We start from the raw sequence: 20,401 nt of genomic DNA on the forward strand, positions 1-20,401 counted from the left end.
TGCAGGGTGCCCAAACTTTTGCAGATGCCATTTTTTTGTTTTCTGTTATTTTGAAAGTGTAAATGATGGAAATAAAATCTAACTTTTGTTGACATATTATAAGAATGTCTAATCTGTAATTTGATGCCTTTTGGAGATTTTTCCATTTTTCCTTGGCTTCTTTATGCACATGAATACTAATTTTTACCTGGGGTGCCCAAACCTTCGATCCCCACGGTATATATATATATATATATATATATAGCAATAATTATATACAGTATAACATTGTTTCAAGGACAGAAAATGGCAATTACTAGCATTCCTAATTTACCCAAAGAGCATGCAAATTCTACCAACAATCCAATAGGGAAAAAGTCAAACGTCAAAAAGGATAGACTCATTGATGAGTTATTTAGTTGTAGAAGAAAAAAAGCCGGATCTTCCGGCTGAGAAGGCACGAGACAACTCCCTCTCCCATTTGTCAAAATAAGATAATTGATATTGCCTTTCAGGTGTATTTATCAGATCATATATTTTGGATATCACGTGATAAATTATTCCTGTATCTGAGCAGTATCTTTCAAAGGTTGTCAATTGACGGTTATAATTCTGAGTGTTAGGGACTGAGTGAAGAAAATGTGATAATTGAAGTGCGTTCCAGAAGGGAAGTCTAAAAACATTCATCTCATTCATCATATCATAATGTCTCCAGAGAAGGCCATTTATCTTCCCTTAAGAAATGTACGGCTTGGAAATGACCTGTCATACTAAGAGATCTAAAAGATTGTACCTCCATGCCTATGGGAAATTTTGGGTTCCCTAAAATATGGAGTAATGGTGAATCATATGTAGATAATTAATTCTGGAAGCATAGTTGTGAGCAAATTTGTAACGTTGTACCAATTAACTGATGTGATTTCAACTCTGTTGGTAATTCATCGTAGCACCATAGTGCTCTATTAAGTGGAATAAGTGTATGTGCCTGCTCAATTTGTACCCAGAGCTTAGAGTCTCCATGACGACACCAATCAATTTGTCTTCGAAGGTGTGAAGCTTGAAAATATTTACGCATATCTGGTAAAGACGCTCCTCCCGATCTTTTAGACAGTGTTAGTAACTGTCAGACATGGGAGTAAGTCACCCATGTGCAAGTCACAAGCAAGCCTCAAGTCTTAACCTTCAAGTCTCAAGCAAGCCCCAAGTTACCGTGGCAAAAAGCAAGCAAGTCAAGTCGAGTACCTGCTAGAAGTCAAGCAAGTCAAGTCAAGTCATTTATCTTGGTCAAGTCACAAATCAAGTCAAAATACTGATCTACCCCAATTTTCTTTAAATCAGTTAAACGTCAGTGGTCAGGAAAGGTTTTGTTTTATTTTCAACATTAACAAAACTGCTTAGTGCTTTTTTCTTGGCATATTAACCACTTAAGCCCCGGAGGATTTGGCTGCTCAAGGACCAGGCCCTATTTTGCGATTCGGCACTGCGTGACTTTAACGGACAATTGCGTGGTCGTGCAACGCTGTACCCAAATGAAATTGATGTCCTTTTTTCCCACAAACAGAGCTTTCTTTTGGTGGTATTTGATCACCTGTGCGATTTTTATTTTTTGTGCTATAAACAAAAAAAGAGCAACAATTTAAAAAAAATAACAATATTTTTCAAATTTTTTTACATGATATTCTCAAAAAAAATGGAAAAATCTAATTTTTTTAACATTTTAGGCCAATTTGTTTTCTACTACATATATTTTTTTTTTGTGGGACTGCGACATTGTGGCGGACAGATCGGACCCCTGACTAACATTTTTGACACTTTTGGGAGTACCAGTGACATTACTACAGTAATCAGTGCTATAAATATGCACTGTTACTGTCAAAATAACACTGGCAGGGTTAACTTTATTGGTGATCAGTGGGTTAAATGTATCCCTAGGGGCATGATTCTTACTGTGGGGGGCGTGGCTTGTGATGTAACCACAGAGACATTCGATCCTACATAGCAGGATCGTATAGTCTCTGTACTTACATCAGGGAGAATGAAAGACGGCTGTGTTTACATCAGCCGTCTGCCTTTCTCCATCTCCAGCGGGAGATCGCAAGTGGCCGGCGGACATCGAAGCTGCCGGTCACACGCGCAGGGATGCCTGTGGAAGAGCGGGGCAGGAGCGCGCCTCCGGCAGCATGCGCTCGCCCCCTACAGGCTCCTGGGCGAGCGACGTAGTACTATGTCGCTTTGCCCAGGAGCGGCTGACTGCCGCAGTAAATGTACTTGCGGCGGTCGGCAAGTGGTTAAAGAAACACTTTGAATGCCCAAACAGCTCAAAATCCTTTGTCCCGTCATGTTTTATCACCACAGTCACTAAAAACATGTTAAGTATTTCCATTGTTAAACAGCCAGTGTCCTAAAAATCAGAACACACTGAGGTGTTTTAAGTGACTGTGGTGTCAGAAACATAACAGGCACATTCATTTTGCTTTAACACATCTTGAGAAAATGCAAATATTTAATAACTTAAAAAAGTAAACTCATTTCGAGTCATATGTCTCAAGTCAAAGTCAAGTCTCAAGTCATGAATACCAAGTCAAAGTCAAGTCGAGTCTTTTATTAATTTTAGTCAAGCAAGTCTCAAGTCTTCAAACTGGTGACTTAAGTCTGACTTAAGTCAAGTCATGTGACTCGAGTCCCCCACCTCTGGTAACTGTCTTGAGAGATGGGGTTTCTTATTTGCCCAAACAAATTTGATAAATATTGAATTTATTTGTTTGAAATAATAAGCTGGGACCTTAATGGGTAGTGTTTGAAAAAGGTATAAAAATCTAGGTAGTATAGTCATCTTTAGCAAATTACACCTACCAAACCATGTATGTTCCATTTCTCCAACTGAAGGCAGGTTTCGATTAAAAGAGGGATAAAATTAAGTTAAAAAACTTGAGAAGGATTAACTGGTATAATAGTACCTAAATATCTTAATGCCCCATTTGTCCATTTGAATTTAAAGTTCTGTTTTAAATTCTGTAAAGTTCTACTAGGTAAGTTTATTCCCATGGCTTCTGATTTATTAAAGTTTATCTTCAAGTTGGAGATGGTACCATACTGTTCAAATTCTCTGATAAGGTTTGGTAGTGAAATCAATGGGTTAGCGATTGAAAAAAGAAGATCATCTGCATAGGCATAGAAATAGAAATGTTATATTGTTTCTTCCCCACTGGGATGCCCTAAACATCTTCATTGTCTTATTTTACATAAAAATGGTTCCAGGCAAAGAGCAAAGAGTATGGGTGATAGGAGACACCCCTGTCTCGTCCCATTCTTAATCAGAAAAGGTTCAGAGAGAATCCCATTAACCTTAACTTGGGCTGATGGAGCAGAGTATATGGAAGATATCCATTGTAACGTAGTCTTTCCTAAGCCAATATGTTTAAGTGTAGATAGCATAAATTTCCAGTTAACTCTATCAAACACTTTTTCTGCATCAGTTCCTAAAAAGACACATGGAAATTGGGTTTTGTCTGCGGCATATAATAAGTTCAATGCTTTTGTAGTGTTGTCTCTCGTTTCTCTGTTTGTTATGAATCCTACTTGGTCTAAATGAATTAGGGAATGTAAATGTTGCGTCAGTCGGGTTGCTAATATCTTAGTGAAAAGTTTTAAATCTATATTGAGCAATGGTATTGGCCTGTAACTCCCGCATAACTCATCAATGGGGAAATATAGAGAATCGGTAATATGTCATCTTGCAAATGCGGGCAGATTTGTATACCCCTTAACTGGAAAAAACAAACATCTCCAACAATAGCAGGTTGGGTTCGAAAAATAGAGGAAATAAACAAAATGGAGGATTTAATAATGACAGCTCAACATAAGAGGGAAAAATATATAGAGACGTGGGGAGCATGGAATCTATTTATCTTATCGAGAGAAGGTATAGCACTACTGGATTGAAAAATTTAATGGAAGTATGATGTAAGCGTTGAGTATTTTTCTTTGGGTAGAGGTAACATTTGCCTGCCAGGAAATGGAAGGGATCAATATCCTCCCCCCCCCCTTTTTCTTTTTTTCCCTTTCCCCTCTTTCCTTCCCCTCTGTTTTTTTTTTTTCGGGTTTTGAGGGTTGTTTATGTAGGTATAAAAGAAGGAAAATTGGGGTGGGAAGAGACTTTACTATGTGTAGCTTTATCATGAAGACAAGTTGGCTGTAAAGGAATAGAAGTAGGGTACTGCAGATAAATTGGGATAAGAGATTGTGATTGTTATATATATTTGTATTAAAAATGATGTAAGAACCCTAATTTTTCCTACATTGTTAAATTACATGATTATAATGTATACTTTTGATGTATAGACTTATCTCAAACCCTTAATAAAAAATCTATTAAAAAAAAAAAAAAAGGATAGACTGACCATGTAACATGGTCTCAACACTGCTTGGGATTTCAGTGGAACAAAGGCAGAGGTGTCAATGTAAGAAGGAGCTTATTGGATTTTCGGAAAGATCATTAAACATTTTTCTGTATTTGCCGCATTCTTATGACACAAAACAGGAAAATGTAGTTGTAATGCAGAGATTTACCAAGCACAATATGTTTATTAATCATTCACTCTAACCACAGAGCGACAAACAGCATTTTTAAAAAGTGTGGAAAAATGGAAAACCTGTACAAGGTTTTTTTTTTATTGTTATTTTATATAAAATGTTGTAAAATATAAATATATAAAAAAATTCACAAAAACAAAATTAAAAAAAAATATTACACACCACATAATATTTCAAGAAAAAACAAAATACATACTCAATGACATTCAATATAATAACTAATAAAAAAAAGTAATAATAATTTGTGATGATAAATACACAGCAGACACTATCCCTAAACTTAAACTGTTCCCTAAAACATTTCCCTTCAAACTAGATCTCACACAACTGCTGTTTCCCTCCCCTGCTGTCCCTCCACTGTTGTACTGCACTCACCCTATAAAAAGAAAAACCAAAAAAAATGTCACACAGCAAAACCACATTCCATCCCAACAATCTTTAAAACTATAGAACATCAAACCACCTTCCCCACCCAGTAATATCCCAATACCCATAACTCAACAGCTCCAAACTCCAAACAAAACTTTCATATCTCCAGCCCCCTCCTCCAGAACAAACAAAACCTTACACCAGTATTTACTCCACTCCCTCCCCCCATTTCTCATATTCCATGAACTTTCTTTACCACAAATAACCAATATCCACAACATCCTTCTTTCATTCTTTCCACTATTACATAACCTGATCATCACTATTTCAAAAGACACCCCTTTCTGCCATAGTCAAACCTTTAACCATTTTTGTCAAACTCCTCCAAACCTCTTTTGCATAATCACACCTTTAACCAGTTCAACTCCAGAGCAATTTTTTTTATTTGTTGCATACATTTAAAAATCTTAATTTTTGGCAAAAAAAAATCCTTAAACCCCTAAAACATTATATATTTTCTGAAAGCAGTGGCCTGTGGAATAAAAAGGTGATAGTTGCAAATGTTTATGTCACATGATATTTGTGCAACTGTTTATTAAACTCACATTTTCAGGAAAAAGAATAATTAAAATGAATTTTAGTGCAAAAACACATCATATAATACGACTTTTTGGTTAAAATGTAAAATATGAGGTTGAATTAAGTAAATACAAACCAAACTTTCCATGTCCTAAAATTTTCTTATTTTAGTTATTTTACATGATTGTTGTCACAAGGGGTTGTTAAACCCCTATGTGATAGCATTGGACAGGTGACAGGAAATGGTGCATCGGAAACCAGAGGTGACACCACTTTCATTTTCATTGAGGCATGTGAGATCGAAGCATGGATTTGCATCAGTGTGACAGCAATCTCTCTCCCTCAGCCGGCAGCTGTGTTTCCGGGCTCCAGTAAGAGCGGAAGAGTGAACAGAAAACATATGTACACTACCATGGGGTGGTACAACGAGTGCATATAACATAATAAACTGTGCCACATCCCATCATTGAGATTGAATAGAGACCAGAATAACATGAACTTTATAGGCACCAATAGTAAAAAATACATCACAATTAAAAGTCATATAAAATGAAAATACATCACATAGCTAGACCGCATGTGTCTGTCCCTGAATCGCCTCAATAGTAATAGGTTTAATTTGAGATTCACACTAAATAGTCACTCTCATGCTATTACTTTTTTGGACCTTCAAATCTTTAAAGATCCAGATAACTGCTTGGCCACAAATCTGTAACGCAAAGAGACAGCGGGCAATACTATTTTCTCTCTCTGCAGCTTCTCCATCCTTGACAACTACAAAATTGTAAAACACATTTTTAACCAATTTCTTCAACACTCGATCAGGGCTTGTTTTTTTTCTTTTTTTTTTGTTATTTGTGTTTCTAGTGAGTTAAAATCTCACATAAGGTAAAACGAACAATAGCAAACAGTGGGTAGAACTGGGTGGACTTGTCTTTTTTTAACCAGACTAATTAAGTAATTGTAATTACGTTTGGTGCCCTATCCAACTTGTGCCATGCCATGTGTAGTTGTCACTGCTGTTTCAGAAGGGCCGGTGCTACCACTAGGCAAGTTAGGCAGTCGCCTAGGGTGCACTGCCGCCTAGGGCGCCTGGCCGCTGGTTTCCCCTTCTTAGTCTCTCCCTCTCCCCTGTGCTGTGCAGCCGCTCTCGTCTGTGTACCATTACTGACAGTGATCGGCAAGTGTCCGGGAACACTCCTTGCAGCCAGGTCCGCCGCTGACTTTGTTTGTATTTCAGTCTGATCATGTCTCTGTCAGACTGTCAGATCCTCTCTGACTCGCTCACCCCCTCCCTCCCTCCTCCCTTCAGATGTGATGACTCGGTCGACCTCGGCTCCCTCCTGCAGTGTGTAAATGTAGATCCGTCTTCTTCTCCTGTGCTGCGGAGTGATATCTCATCTGTTGGAACCTGGGCCTGGTCACTGGGACTGGGAATGTCAGTGCAGGCTTGCAGAGGCCGTCCAGCGTGGGAGAACAGGCACATGAGAGGAAGCGTGGAGGAGTTAGTGGACTGGAGTCTATGCTGTGGAGGGAGGGAGTGTCAGTGCAGTGACTGAACCGAGGAGGAGGAAGCAAGAGCGGATTGGAAGGTGTGTGCTGGAGCCTGGAGGACTCATAGAATTGTAATTTAAAATGTTTTCTACATAAAATATCTATATTTTGCTATTGATCCTGGTTTAGAAGCTATCCAAGGATCTAGGGGGAGGGGAGGGGGTTTTAAGGTGGTTATTTCTGCTATTAAGTTAGACATTTGATCTCAGTAAAGCTGGCCATATACAGTACTTAAAGATTGTTTTTTGTTCAGCCTGCAGACTTAGTGCCAGTTCACACAATTGCAATGTGGGAACGCTGCAAATCTACTGCGTGTTCCCGCATCCGCAGCACAGGCAGTTCACACTGCCATATGTGAATTGCTGGGAGTGTCAATTCAAAGTTAACGACACCCCCAGATCAGATCACATATCGCAGTGCGAACTGACAGTTCGCACAGGAATCAGATGTGATCCACCATACAATCCGATTCTGCTGTGGACATAAAAAAAGGGTCCTGTGCGAGTTCAATGCGATTCAGATGTGAATTCAGCCATACAATCTGTATGGCTGAATTCGCACCACACAGACTTTGCATGTGATTTTAGTGCCAGTTCACACTATTGCGATGACAGACATCGCATGTGATTCAGAGCGCACTGCTCTGCAAATCACATGCGATGTCTGTGTGATGCGAATTCCACCATACAGATTGTATGGCTGAATTCACATCTGAATCACATTGAACTCGCACAGGACCCTTTTTTTGTCCACAGCAGAATCGGATCGCATGGTGGTTCACACCAGTGCAATCGGATTAATGTGCGAACTGTCAGATTGCACTGCAACATGCGATCTGATCTGGGGGTGTCGTTAACTTTGAATTGACACCACCCCGATTCGCATATGGCAGTGTGAACTGCCTGTGCTGCGGATGCGATGCGGGAACACGCAGTAGATTCACAGTGTTCCCGCATCGCAATAGTGTGAACTGCTAAGTTATGTTTTGCATATGAGAAAATGTTTACAATTAAAATCAACTATTTTAAAAGTAGATGGTCTAGTAAAGTGCTGTATGCAAAATGGTAGCAGTCAATAAAAAGGTGGGGTATACATGAGCAGGGCAAAGGAGGTGGAGTCTGGGCGGAGCCAAGGGGGAGGAGTCAATGGAGCGGTGCCAAGGGGGGTGGCAAAATGAGGTTTCGCCTAGGGTGTCAAAAATCCTTGCACCGGCCCTGTGTGTCAGCAGTTGTGCCCCAACGATGATAACCTTGCAATTGTATGCATTGTTCAACCTAATTGATGAAAGATATTTTTAATTTTGCATAAAATATATTTCAATTACATGGCATTTTTTACAAACATATTCATAAGGTATGAAAATTAACAGATAGATTTACCAGTTTTCAATAAAAAATTCACACCCTGTTGGTTACTGAGATTAAATAAAATGTGCAGGAATGTGTATTAAAGATGATTCACCTCTAAATTCACATTCCTGTATATATTAGAAAAATCAGCAAAAAAAAAAAAACAGATCAATTATGTGCTAAAACAACACTCTTTTCAGCTGGAGATAACCATCTTGAACATAGTGAATTGTATTGATCACTGACTTTACAGCATCCAGCTATCTCAATCTTAGATCTTATGTCTGCTGGGTCAGGAAATGATTCTAAAGTTCATTGACTCTGAGAGACTGTAACATGATTCGGATTTTATATTATGTGTCAGCTACATCTAGACATAAATCTGGATCTTCTTTTATTGTGAATATTCTTGTTATGTAAACAATGTAAACATGGGTTCAATAGCCATACCGAATATATGTTGTAGATAATGAAATACCACCCAGCTGGCTGCAGTCACATAGCTTGTTCTTAACCACTTGCCGACTGCCTAACGACGATTGACGTCGGCAGTCAACCCCTCACAGGCAAAGCGACGTAGGTCTACGTCGCTAGCCTGTGAGGCTCTAGGGAGCGAGCGCGTGCCGCCGGAGGCGTGCTCCCGCTCACTCACGGACCTCCCGCACGTGTGCCCGGCAGACCCGATGTCCGCTGGGCACTCGCGATTGTCCGTTACAGCGGGAGAAAGGCAGGCGCCTAATGTAAACAAAGCCGCCTGTCATTCTCCCGTGTAAGAATGGAGATCATACGGTTCTGCTATGTAAGACCGTTGATCTCTGTTCTTACACCTCAAGCCACATCCAATCACAGTTAGAAGCACGCCCCTAGGGACACACTTAACCCCTCCCTCTCAAAAAAAGTTAAACCCTTCACTGCCAGTGTCATTTTTACAGCAACCGTGCATATGTATAGCACTGATTACTGTAGTAATGTCACTGGTAACCCCAAAAGTGTCAAAAATGTCAGTCAAGGGTCCGATCTGTCCACCGCAATGTCCCAGTCCCGCAAAAAAAAACGCAGATCGCCGCCATTACTCATTAAAAAAAACAACAAAAATGACAAAAATCTTTCCCTTAGTTAGTAAATGCAATAACTTTTGCGCAAACTAATCAAAATACGCTTTTTGCGATTTTTTTTTACCAAACATATGTAGCATAAAACAAATTGGCCTAAAATGTTAAAAAAATTTAGATTTTTACATTTTTTTTTTGGGGGGGGGGAATTTCATATAAAAAAAATGTGAAAAATATTGTTATTTTTGCAAAATTTATGCTCTTTTTTTGTTTATAGTGCATGATCAAAAAATCGCACAGGTGATCAAATACCACCAAAAGAAAGCTCCGTTTGTGGGAAAAAAAGGACATCAAATTCGTTTAGGTACAGTGTCGCACGACCGCACAATTGTCCGTTAAACTCACGCAGTGGCGAATCGCAACATAGGCCCTGGTCAGGAAGGGGGTAAAATCTTCCCGGGCTTAAGTGGTTAAAGTGAACCTTACATGGAAATGTAAGAATTGCATATTTAATTTGCAGCACTCGTCATGCTAAGCAAAAGCAATTAAAAAAAAAAAATTAAAGAAAATATAACATGATACTCTCAGACTTCTGGCACATCAGTCCAGGGTAGGGCAATGTAATTGAGCCACATTTTTCACAGCATCCTGTAGTAAGGTGAAGTGATGTCACTGGCACCTACGAAATGTGGTGGGAAGCCAGGGTATAGGGTGAGTATTTTTACATTTTTTTCCTTTTTTTAAAAGCCTATACTGTACATTTTTACATGGGATAGGGACAGCACTTTAAGCAGATCTTTCATACAAGATCCACTTTAAAGTAGCTCTTTTACCCCTGAGCTCAATGGTGATGAGAGTGTATATTTTACCAATAAATACAGAATGCATGCCTTCTACACAGTTTTGAGAAATAAGATGTATCCCCTCACAGGTAGCAAATCTAAGATTAATACTTATTTCTCTCATGCTGATCCAGTTAATGAAATAGGCCACCACTGGGGTAACTACCTTAATGTATAGGAAAACTAGACTAAACCTCTGTTTTATGTGTTTTGCATGTTAGCGTGTACTCAATTGGATTATCGTTTTTGAAAACTCAATATTAAAAAAATTGCAATGACAAATTGTGTATATTATTATGTTATATTAAATACATTCTAGAACAAAGTTACAAATAACCCCAAGCAGTAACTCTACATATTAAGCAAACCGTATTTAGTTTTTCTGTTTTAGTCTTAAGTTGAGTGCAGTGACAAGGTTGAGGATCTCTTCCATAATGAAAAGTCTCTTTCCTGACACACTGCCTAGTTATGCTTTTCTTCTTTCACCCACGGCTGCCATATCTTGGTTGGCAGATAAATTTGCTACTTCAAAATTATGTGATTTTTTGCTATACTCTGTAGGCTGATGTTACTGCAAACCTCCTTTATGTCTACTGAAATTAAAGGTAACATTATTTTCCCACAAGGTAAAATAATCTGTGTCTGTTGTGGCAACTGTGCACTTGGTCTAGTTAATAGTTGGCAAAGAAAAGGTGAACTTACTATTTTTGCCTACAAAACATTTTGTTCTCTCTATAGGTTTATCTAAGGCAGCGGTGTATAACTCATGGATTCCTAATAAGAAAAGGAAGTTTATAACATTGAGAGCACAACCTCCTGGCTAATTTCAGCATCACAACCTCCAATCATGTTAAAGGATAACAATATTTCCAGATAAAGTAACTGTCTCTGTCCTCCTCATGATACGTATAACCCACAGTATGGACCACAGGGCAGCAAACATGCTGGACCACCATGCTGGCATAGGTGACACCCCTCCCCACTGATCCAAGTAGCATGGCACTTTACATATGCATGCTTTTTCCTGTAAGACCTAATACAGAAACTATCAACTAATAGGAAACCAGAGAGCACAGTGGTCACTGTTAATTTTCAGACTGATTCACTCTAACTGATGTTCTGCATAGAGCCATACAGAGCAGAAAAAGTAGAGGCTAAATGCTTTCCTATTCACTTCTTAAGGTTATCCATAGGCGCTTTGGACTAGACTTGTTGGTTAGAATAAATACATCTGACATTCCTATTTTCCTTGTTCAAGTAGTTTATTGAAAAAACAGAAGTAAATACAGCGCAACATGTACAATCAGAGCAGGAGAGGTTACATTTGCACAACAGGTAACAACAGTAAACCGGAGATATTAACAAAGCAAACCAGGTTAACTGACATGTTCAGGAGCCAAGTGGGCGACGACCCCAGAAGGGAGATCCATCCAGCACAGCCAACACCCAGGCACCCCTAAAAGGGAGCCTGACATTCCTATTTTATCAATATTTATTTTCAGGCATTACCAAAATGTATCCCCAAACCTCACACTCCACCTTATGTCTTAACATTTATTTTTTCTTTCACCTTATTCCTATATCAAAAAATAGCTTTTAGTACTCACTCTGACATCATCACCAGGCTTGTAAATATCAGTTCCTATTGAAATAAGAACACACCCAGAACTACATCTCTCAAGAGCCCTTTTCCTACACACAATGGGGTTTATTTATTAACCTCCCTGGCGATATTCCCGAGTGTGACTCGGGGTGGAATTTCAGTGCCATTAGCGGTAACCCCAAGCCATACTCGGGGTATCATCAGGGAGAAGTCGCTGGATCCTGGAAGAGGTTACTTATTTTACCCCCGGGATCCCGCGATGTGTTCTGGCAGTGTATGGCAGCCGGATGCATATATATATATATACACACCTTAACTTATTTATAGGTATTTATTATATTATAATTTATGATCTTGTGTTTCAAACTTTATCACATCTGGGATATCTACTAGAGTCTTGTTTGGTCAGGTTAATTAAGTAAGTAATTACTAAGAATTGTAGGCCTTCAATACATAACACAAACATTTCCATGCACAAAATTGTACCGCTTTTGGTACAAAATTCCTGACATAATCATACCGCCAGGGAGGTTAAAACTGGAGAATGCAAAATCTGTTGCAGCTCTGCATTGAAAAGAATCAGCTTCCAGGTTTTATTGTCAAAGCCAATTTGAACAAGCTGAAGTTAGAAGCTGATTGGCTACCATGCACAGCTGCACCGGATTTTAAAATGCTCCAGTTTTAATAAATCTCCCCCAATGCATAGATAGGCTCTAGGGCAAGGGTCTCCAAACTATTGCTCTCCAGTTGTTCAGGAACTAAAATTCCTATCATGCCTAGTCATGTCTGTGAATGTCAGAGTTTTACAATGGCTCATGGGACATGTAGTTCCGCAACAGCTGGAAGGCCGCAGTTTGAAGATCCCTGTCCTAGGGAGTCAAGATAGTAGCACTGTTATGTTGACAAAGAAATCAATGTATGTTTGTGAACTGGGACAGAGAGGGGTGGTGAATAAGTGGAATTCTGTAGTCCACCAGGCAGTGCTTGTTGAGATTTTAGTGCAGCAAGGGCACCACGTATGATTCTGGCAGATCAACGGATATTTTTCAGTACTTTCAGCATTTAGAGAAATAAAACCTAGGACAACACAGATGTATTGCAGCAATGCACTGATATACTTTTTAGTGCTGCTATTAGGGAACCAGAAGGCTGCCATTGCTAGGTTCTTCTGAAAAGCCTGTACTTTTAATACTTAATAAAGATCTCTGATTTTCATCCAGCTTTCTTGATATGCATAATTGTTTGTGCCACACCAAGAATAAGCATAACCACCAGAAAACTTCAGAAAGAAGTCAGTAAACACAGATTCTGTATTTTTCTGATGATAAATCTACTTTAAATACTGAACTGTATATGATATATATATATACAATTATTAATTTAAGGGGAACCTGTCAAAACCACATTATATAAGCTCCCCCGTCGCAGTACATGCTAATTCAGCTCTGATCAATCATAGCTGCATTGCCGAGTACACAGAGAAGGTCGGCAGCAGGAGCTTTTAAAAAAAGCACTCTGGAAAACATTGCTCAGTTGTGAATACAGAAAGATAGAAAGAAACATTGTTTTACTGGTGTTTTTCTATTTTATCAACTAATATTTAAACTTTTTTTTCTTTTTTTGTTTGCTTTGGTCTTTAATATTTTTACAACTTTTTTATATATATATTTACAGGTTTTACACGAAAAAAAGGGCAAAATTTAGAAAACCTACTTTATTTAATTTGTAAATAACTTTGCAATGCTTTGTACCTTAACCATAATTGTAGTGTTTTTTTTCTTTTTTTTAAACAGAACGAATTGCAGAATAAAATGTACACTTTTTATGTGCAGTAACACTATTTATTTTTAAACTAACATTGCTCAAAAAAGAAAAAGTGCCTTTTGTTTAGTTTTATTACGTTTATTTGTTTAAGGATTGAGAAGAAAAAAATAATTGTTTCAGGACAATATTCAGGAAAAAAAAGCCTTGTTTGTCCTTAAAAAACAATATATGTATTATGTTTTTATCTTAAGTAATGACAAAATTATAATTGAATAAACAGGCTCATAGCAGAAATTTGAAAATTGCTCTGGTCCATAAGGGGTGAATAGGTGTGAGAGGCAAAGTGGTTACAGTTACAAGTATTTTATTAAACAACACATGTCAAACCTTTTCAGTCTTACTTACTTAGTTGGCCTGTAGTCTGGTATTGCTCGATCCAGTGATATTTTCTCACTGAGGTAAGAATTATAGCCATATTTTTCATGTGGTCCTTTGGCTTTCTCTTCTTCTTCAGGGGTGAGTGTAGCTGGAAGTCCACCTTTTCCTCGGCCACCATAGCCTTCAATAAGCCCAAGTGACTTAGACAAACCTTACAAAAAGAAAAAATAAGATGTTACTCAAAATGTGTTAGATAGAACCTTGTTTAATAATTTCAGTATGTTTCAGAGTTTGATCATTGATAGCTGTTGGTTGGAAGTTTCATTGGCAGAATTATTTTAATAATTAGTGCAAAATGCAATAGTCTGCAGTATTGTAACAGACATGCTACACTGAAGAAATGTGTGATGTTTCCTGCAATGAAAACCAGTTCAAGACCTCTAGCAGAAACTTTGGAAGAAAATATATACCTTATGGTGTTAATTATTACATATAATGTTATACATATATACTTATAACATATGACATTTAATGGGTTTGATTTGCTAAAGGAGTATAAAGTTTTTTACCTAGTAAGGTGAATATTAATGTTGAAAACTTTTTTAATATTTATTCCTTCAGCAATCAAAACCATCATCTCATAAATCCCAGCAATCCTTCTGTATACATTGGTGCATTATACCATTATTCTGATTGAAGGAACAAGACATAATTTAGCAATTGGGTGCAAATTGAACATTTTTGATCTTTTTTGATCATCAGTGTTTAGATTTTTCATGCACTCAAAATATATGTAAGATTAAGTAAACTGTAAAAACTAAGTTTTATTTTTATAGTTTTTTTTATTGATACATTTTAAGCAAATACTGTAAAACATAAAACAAAGGACCTCAATACATGTATTGCATTGCACATCTGTCCCAAGTGAAATGATTTCATACAAATGCAGGTTTGTGGTTACCGACATTTATAATGGAACCAGAAAAGTAATAGCATTGTCATACATATCTAAATTATATTAGGTGTATTACTGTAATAAATAAAAAAACATTTTATATGAAGTTACTTTTGATATTAGCTGTACCAGGAACTCATTATATTTTAATAGCTTTTTGTAATTTGTTGATTACTTATTATTCTATCTGTATCAGGGTTTGTGCCTTACACATGACATGACAAGCTGAAAAAATATAAAATACATATTTTCTGTAAAACAAAGAAAGTAATGAATGCAGTTAGTGGTAATTAACTTTCTACTATTGCTAATGGCATGTATTCCTGAATGATCTGGAAATAATGTAAATCAGATGTTTTTGCTAGAAGCTATATGCCTTGGTGCAGCCATGTAGAAAAATTGTAGAGACTTATTTTGATTATCCCTTTAGCCAGTAATTGTGTACATCCACTAAGTAATAATGGAGTATGTAATAATTTAGACAGTGTTAGCATGGAGGTAGTAACATACGATTTAAACAATGTTTTAATATAAAAATATATCACAAATCCTAATGTGAAGGATTGATGGATAGTTACTCCATAATGAAAGATTTACTGTAACATACATTATTATTCTCATTTATAACTACATTCTTAGTTTTTTGCGTTTCAAAAAAAAAAACAAGGTGTATTGTAACTGAAAAAAAAATATTTATCTTGTTTAATGAATCCTTCATTCATAGAGATTTATTCTGCTTCCAATACCTTGGGACTGTGAGCTTGGTCATCTGGACCAATGGGGTAATCAACATTTTCTTACCTCCAAAACCCTACATTAAAAACCATTTTGGCAAAGCTCTAACACTACCTAATAATAATAATAAAGCTTAACTACTCATTTCTGTATCCTGCATATTTCTACTCTACTCTACTCTATTCGTCTAATAGGAATGGGTTGGGAGTAAAAGGTAGCTGTCCCAACATTTTTTAGACGTTTCAGTGCCTCATCTGCTGGAATTAGTCATCGGATTCTCTAGGTAGTCTCTTTAATAAGAAAACTCAAAATGTAAAATGTGTCAGGGCGCCAATCCAACACATCAGGTATTCTTGCTGCTTATAGCCATATGGTCTAGTATCAGCATGGTAAGGAGGCCCAAAGACTTCTGACTCTCCAGCCATGGAAGAATAGGGGATAATTAGATAAAAACAGGCAGACTGGTTTATAAACAATGGCATGGTGTGGCACGAGTGGATGGTTACTGATTACTGAAGTAGATGAGGTTATAGCCTCGTACACACGCACCGATTGTTGGCCGTGAATTTTCGGCCAAAGTCCGATCGGCAGATTGTCGGCTTGTTAGTATGATGCTTCCGACAACCGACTGCGACTTTTCGGCCGAACAAAATCTGGTGTGCATGCTATAAAATTTTTGTTGGCCGTCACCAGTACGGCCGATTGTTCTTCAGTCAGTACAGATTTCGGCAGACAAAAAAGGGTTGAGCAAGACTGGGCATGCTCAGAGAAGAAAAAACACACGAAAAGTTAACCAGCACATGACATTACTTCTACAGTTGGTTGTTGTTGGCCGACAAAATTCGTGTGCAGTCTAGAGCACATTTCAACCAACACAACAACACTGGACAAAAGACGACAGATCGGTCGGCCAACAATCGGTGTGTGTGTACGAGGCTTATCTGCCCGCGGAATGGATTTTAACAGATTCTTTCCTCTTTAAATACAATATTACAAAATTCAAGTCTAATCTTTTTGTATATCTTGCATACTTTCCTAGAGTGTAACATTGCTAAACACAAAGGCAAATAATAAATTAACTAAACTGGCAAAACCTGCTCAGCCACAATTTCTGGATTTTTTGAAGGGGGGAAGAGATTTCTAAACTTTGGTAAAAAATAAGTAATAAACATGCACAAAACAGATGCATGCATGATGCTTGTCACTTTTAAAGAGTATAGAGGAATTTACTGTATGTGACTGTCAAGTCCAAATGCATTTAATTAAGCTTGCCATACCTCGCAGGAAAATGATTAATTTTTATCCTTAAAATGAAGAGGAAACCTATTGCATCAATCCAAAACAATTTATCATTGATCTTTTTTTGAGATCAATGTTGTAATAAAACACACTGAAAGAAGTGTCATTATTTATTACAAAAAATGACACTTAGGCTAAAGGTAAACGATATTGATTTTACAATTGTGTTAAAATTGTGAAAACCTTGCTGCACCTTTTGACCTCAGTTTTATAGGTAGAATTTCTACTAAATTTGAAAGATGGTTTTTAATATTCAAACTTTGACAATAACTTTCTCATAGTGTTGAGCTGAGTTGAGCCAATCCACAACGAGAGTGGTTGACTGGTGCAACTTAGATGGGAGAATCTCCTGCTGTCTTTACTCCTAAGGCTGTGAAACTGACAACCGACCCCTGCAGATTACCTTACGACTGGACAGCAGAGTATTGTTCCTCCTCTGTATTGTTATTGACAGCAGCCCTGATCTGCAGTGTGAAACAGAGCTGGCTGTCAAACTGACAGCTGAGTCCAGAAATGCTCCCAAGACACAGAGTGGTAACCAGCATTCAAGCAGATAGTTGAGGCTTACAATTATAACAGTGAATAAAGTCCATTAAAACTCAAAACTCAAATCATAACTGTGATCTAAACACATCACTACAGTGCAACTCGTGATAATGTTATCTTCAATCTTCAAAATGTACCATGCATGCCTCCATCCAATAGGTGAATAACCTGCTGACCTCAATGCTTGACCTCATACAAAAGTTCAAATTGTGCTCAAAAATACTCCAAGAATATCAGGCAACCGCATTCTCTTGAATCCCCCTTTACGGTCCTCCTCTAGGTCTAGGAACTCACTCTCACAGAATCAATGTGACCATACATCACAAAATATCATTAACCATAAAACATAAAAACAGACCCATAGTGTTCTCCATTTAAACAATTTAGTAAAGCCAAAAATTATGAAAAGAAGTACAAGAATAAAAAACTGCAAGGCTTGTATTATAAGGCATTCTCAACTCACCACACCAAAATCAAAGATGGCCGCAAGATGACATCACAGGCTCAACTCCACTCCCTTATATGTGCAATGTCCTGGTATTGGACTTCATCAGTTGAGGGGATGTTGTGGAATCACTTCCACAATGTTTGACATATGATTTATGATGATTGCGCTGATTGCACTTATATTTATTTTCATTTTGAGTTGAGGCTGAAAGAATACACCAAAAGAGCAGCTCTTGCATTGTAATCTGCAAGGCTGTGCTGAGCATTTGCACTGTGTATCTGAGGCCTGAGAGCAGTTCTGGTTGGTGCTTAGAGTACATGCAAATCAAAGTATTACTATTTCATTGGCACACAATGCAAGCTTCAGAAAATCTGTAGATGTAAAAAATAAATAAAAATAAACATTTAAACCCTTACCAACCATTTCATTCCATACGATTGTTTTTTTTTTTAACTCCTTTCTACCCTTCTATATTTAACTATTTTCTGCTAATTCATTATTTTTAAAGTGTGTATGTAAACTTTTAAAATGTTCATTAATTGGTTTGTTAATATTTTTATCCCCATAATATTCTGTAGGGCAATAGATGATTTCCTAAAACACGCTTGCAAAGATGAATAAATGAAATTAATTTCACTAATTTTCTGCAGTTGATGAAAACCAGTTATTTGTCCAGAAGCTAATGTCCTGGGTCTAAACTCAGACACTGAAAAGCTTGCCTTTCGCTAACGCCACGTCGCTAACGTGTTTCCCCGAAAGTAAGACCTACCCCGAAAGTAAGACCTAGTGTTATTTTTGGGGAGGGCTGCAATATAAGCCCTACCCCGAAAATAAGCCCTAGTTTAGTGTTTGTAAAATCCTAGGATGCACGTTATTAGTGTTTTAAATAATGTCCAAAGTGTGTTTTTGTAATATAACACTGTGAAATACCTTCCCTGCATCGCTGCTCCACTCTCGGCTGATTGTCTCCTCTCATACCTTAACTGTCCTGTCAGAAGAGGATATAAGCCCCTCCCCTCTGCAGGATTTTATATACACTAAACTAGGTTCACACAGGATTCTTGGCACGCAGAGAGGGAAGAGAGGGACAGCACATGAAAGTAAGACCTACCCCGAAAATAAGCCTGGGTCTTATATTAATTTTGGCACCAAAAGACACAGTAGGGCTTATTTTCGGGGTAGGTCTTACTTTCATGTGCTGTCCCTCTCTTATTTTCGGGGAAACACGGTAGTATTATTTTTACGTTGAAGGGAATTTCAGGACCTAAAAATTATATCTTGATCATTGCTGCAGCTGCAATGACGACTGAGGTATCACCTATCCAATCCAGTGGTGTGGTAGATTGCAGGTAGGCAAGTGGTTAATATATCTATCCCATATTATTCTTTAGGGCAATAGATTATCTCCTGGAACATCCTTGCAAAGATTAATATTGTTGCTATCATTTTCTGCAGTTGATGAAAACTAGTTGTTTGTCCAGAAGCTCATGTCCTAGGTCTAACTGGGTCTAAGATGAAAATCTTGCTAGAGCTTGCTGAGCAGGTGCTAGACCAGGGACGGTGCTACCAGTAAGGTGACCCAGGCAGCCTAGGGCGCAACATAGCAGGGGGTGCCGCCGGAGCCTGACCTGAGGTAAGTGACTTACCGTAAGTCACTGAATGGGGTCGTAAGCAGTTGCGGCCGGCCAGGGCTGGGGCCGCCTGGATGGGAGCAGTGACATATGTAGAAACCGATCCGTCCATTTCTCGCCTGCGGCCACTGTGACTCTGCTTCTTCTCCCCCTACCACAGGCATCCAGAGGTGGCAGGAGAGAAATGGATGGAACGGTTCCTACTTATGCTGCCCCTCCTATCCACTGGAGGACCTTCAGGTTGAATCTATGCAACCAGGGCTGCCCATAGGGAGCTAAAAGCTCCCTTTGCTTTTTCCCCTGAGTGCAGTGTAGTACAGTGCAGTTTTTCCCCGATGTCTAGCCTCCTGTGGCTGGCCTGGCAGACCTCTCTCTCTCTTCTCCACTGGCCGACAGAGCTGGTGGGTGGGGCTAGCGGGGGTATGGCTACCTTCACTTAGTTGCACAGATAGTTGCCCATGCTGAAAATGGTAGAGGACTCTCGGAGAAGGAGCATGCGTGGTGACCCTAGGAGTCTTCAACTCCACCCATATGGTAAGTGACTTCTGCAGCTTTTCCTTCATCATCAATTCTTCAGCTCCCTCCCCTCCCCCCTGTAAACTGCTCTGCTGTATATTACTCACTGCCCCCCCCCACTGTATACTGCCCACTGCTCTCCCCCTGTAAAATGCTTACTGTACCCCCCCCTTATACTGAAAACTGCTCCCTCCTGTATACTGCTCACT

General features: G+C 38.4%; 1 protein-coding gene across 1 annotated transcript in view; it reads right to left on the bottom strand.

The window, feature by feature from the left end:
• GALNT17 (polypeptide N-acetylgalactosaminyltransferase 17) overlaps positions 1-20,401 on the bottom strand; it is a 630,956-nt gene that overhangs the window by 406,372 nt on the left and 204,183 nt on the right. The window contains exon 2 of the mRNA XM_082246998.1: positions 14,090-14,273. Within this exon, the coding sequence (XP_082103124.1) occupies positions 14,090-14,273 (184 nt within the window). The remainder of the gene's footprint in view (positions 1-14,089; positions 14,274-20,401) is intronic.

This window comes from Pelophylax lessonae, assembly GCF_965119305.1.
Source record: "Pelophylax lessonae genome assembly, chromosome: 2".
Lineage (NCBI taxonomy): Eukaryota > Metazoa > Chordata > Amphibia > Anura > Ranidae > Pelophylax > Pelophylax lessonae.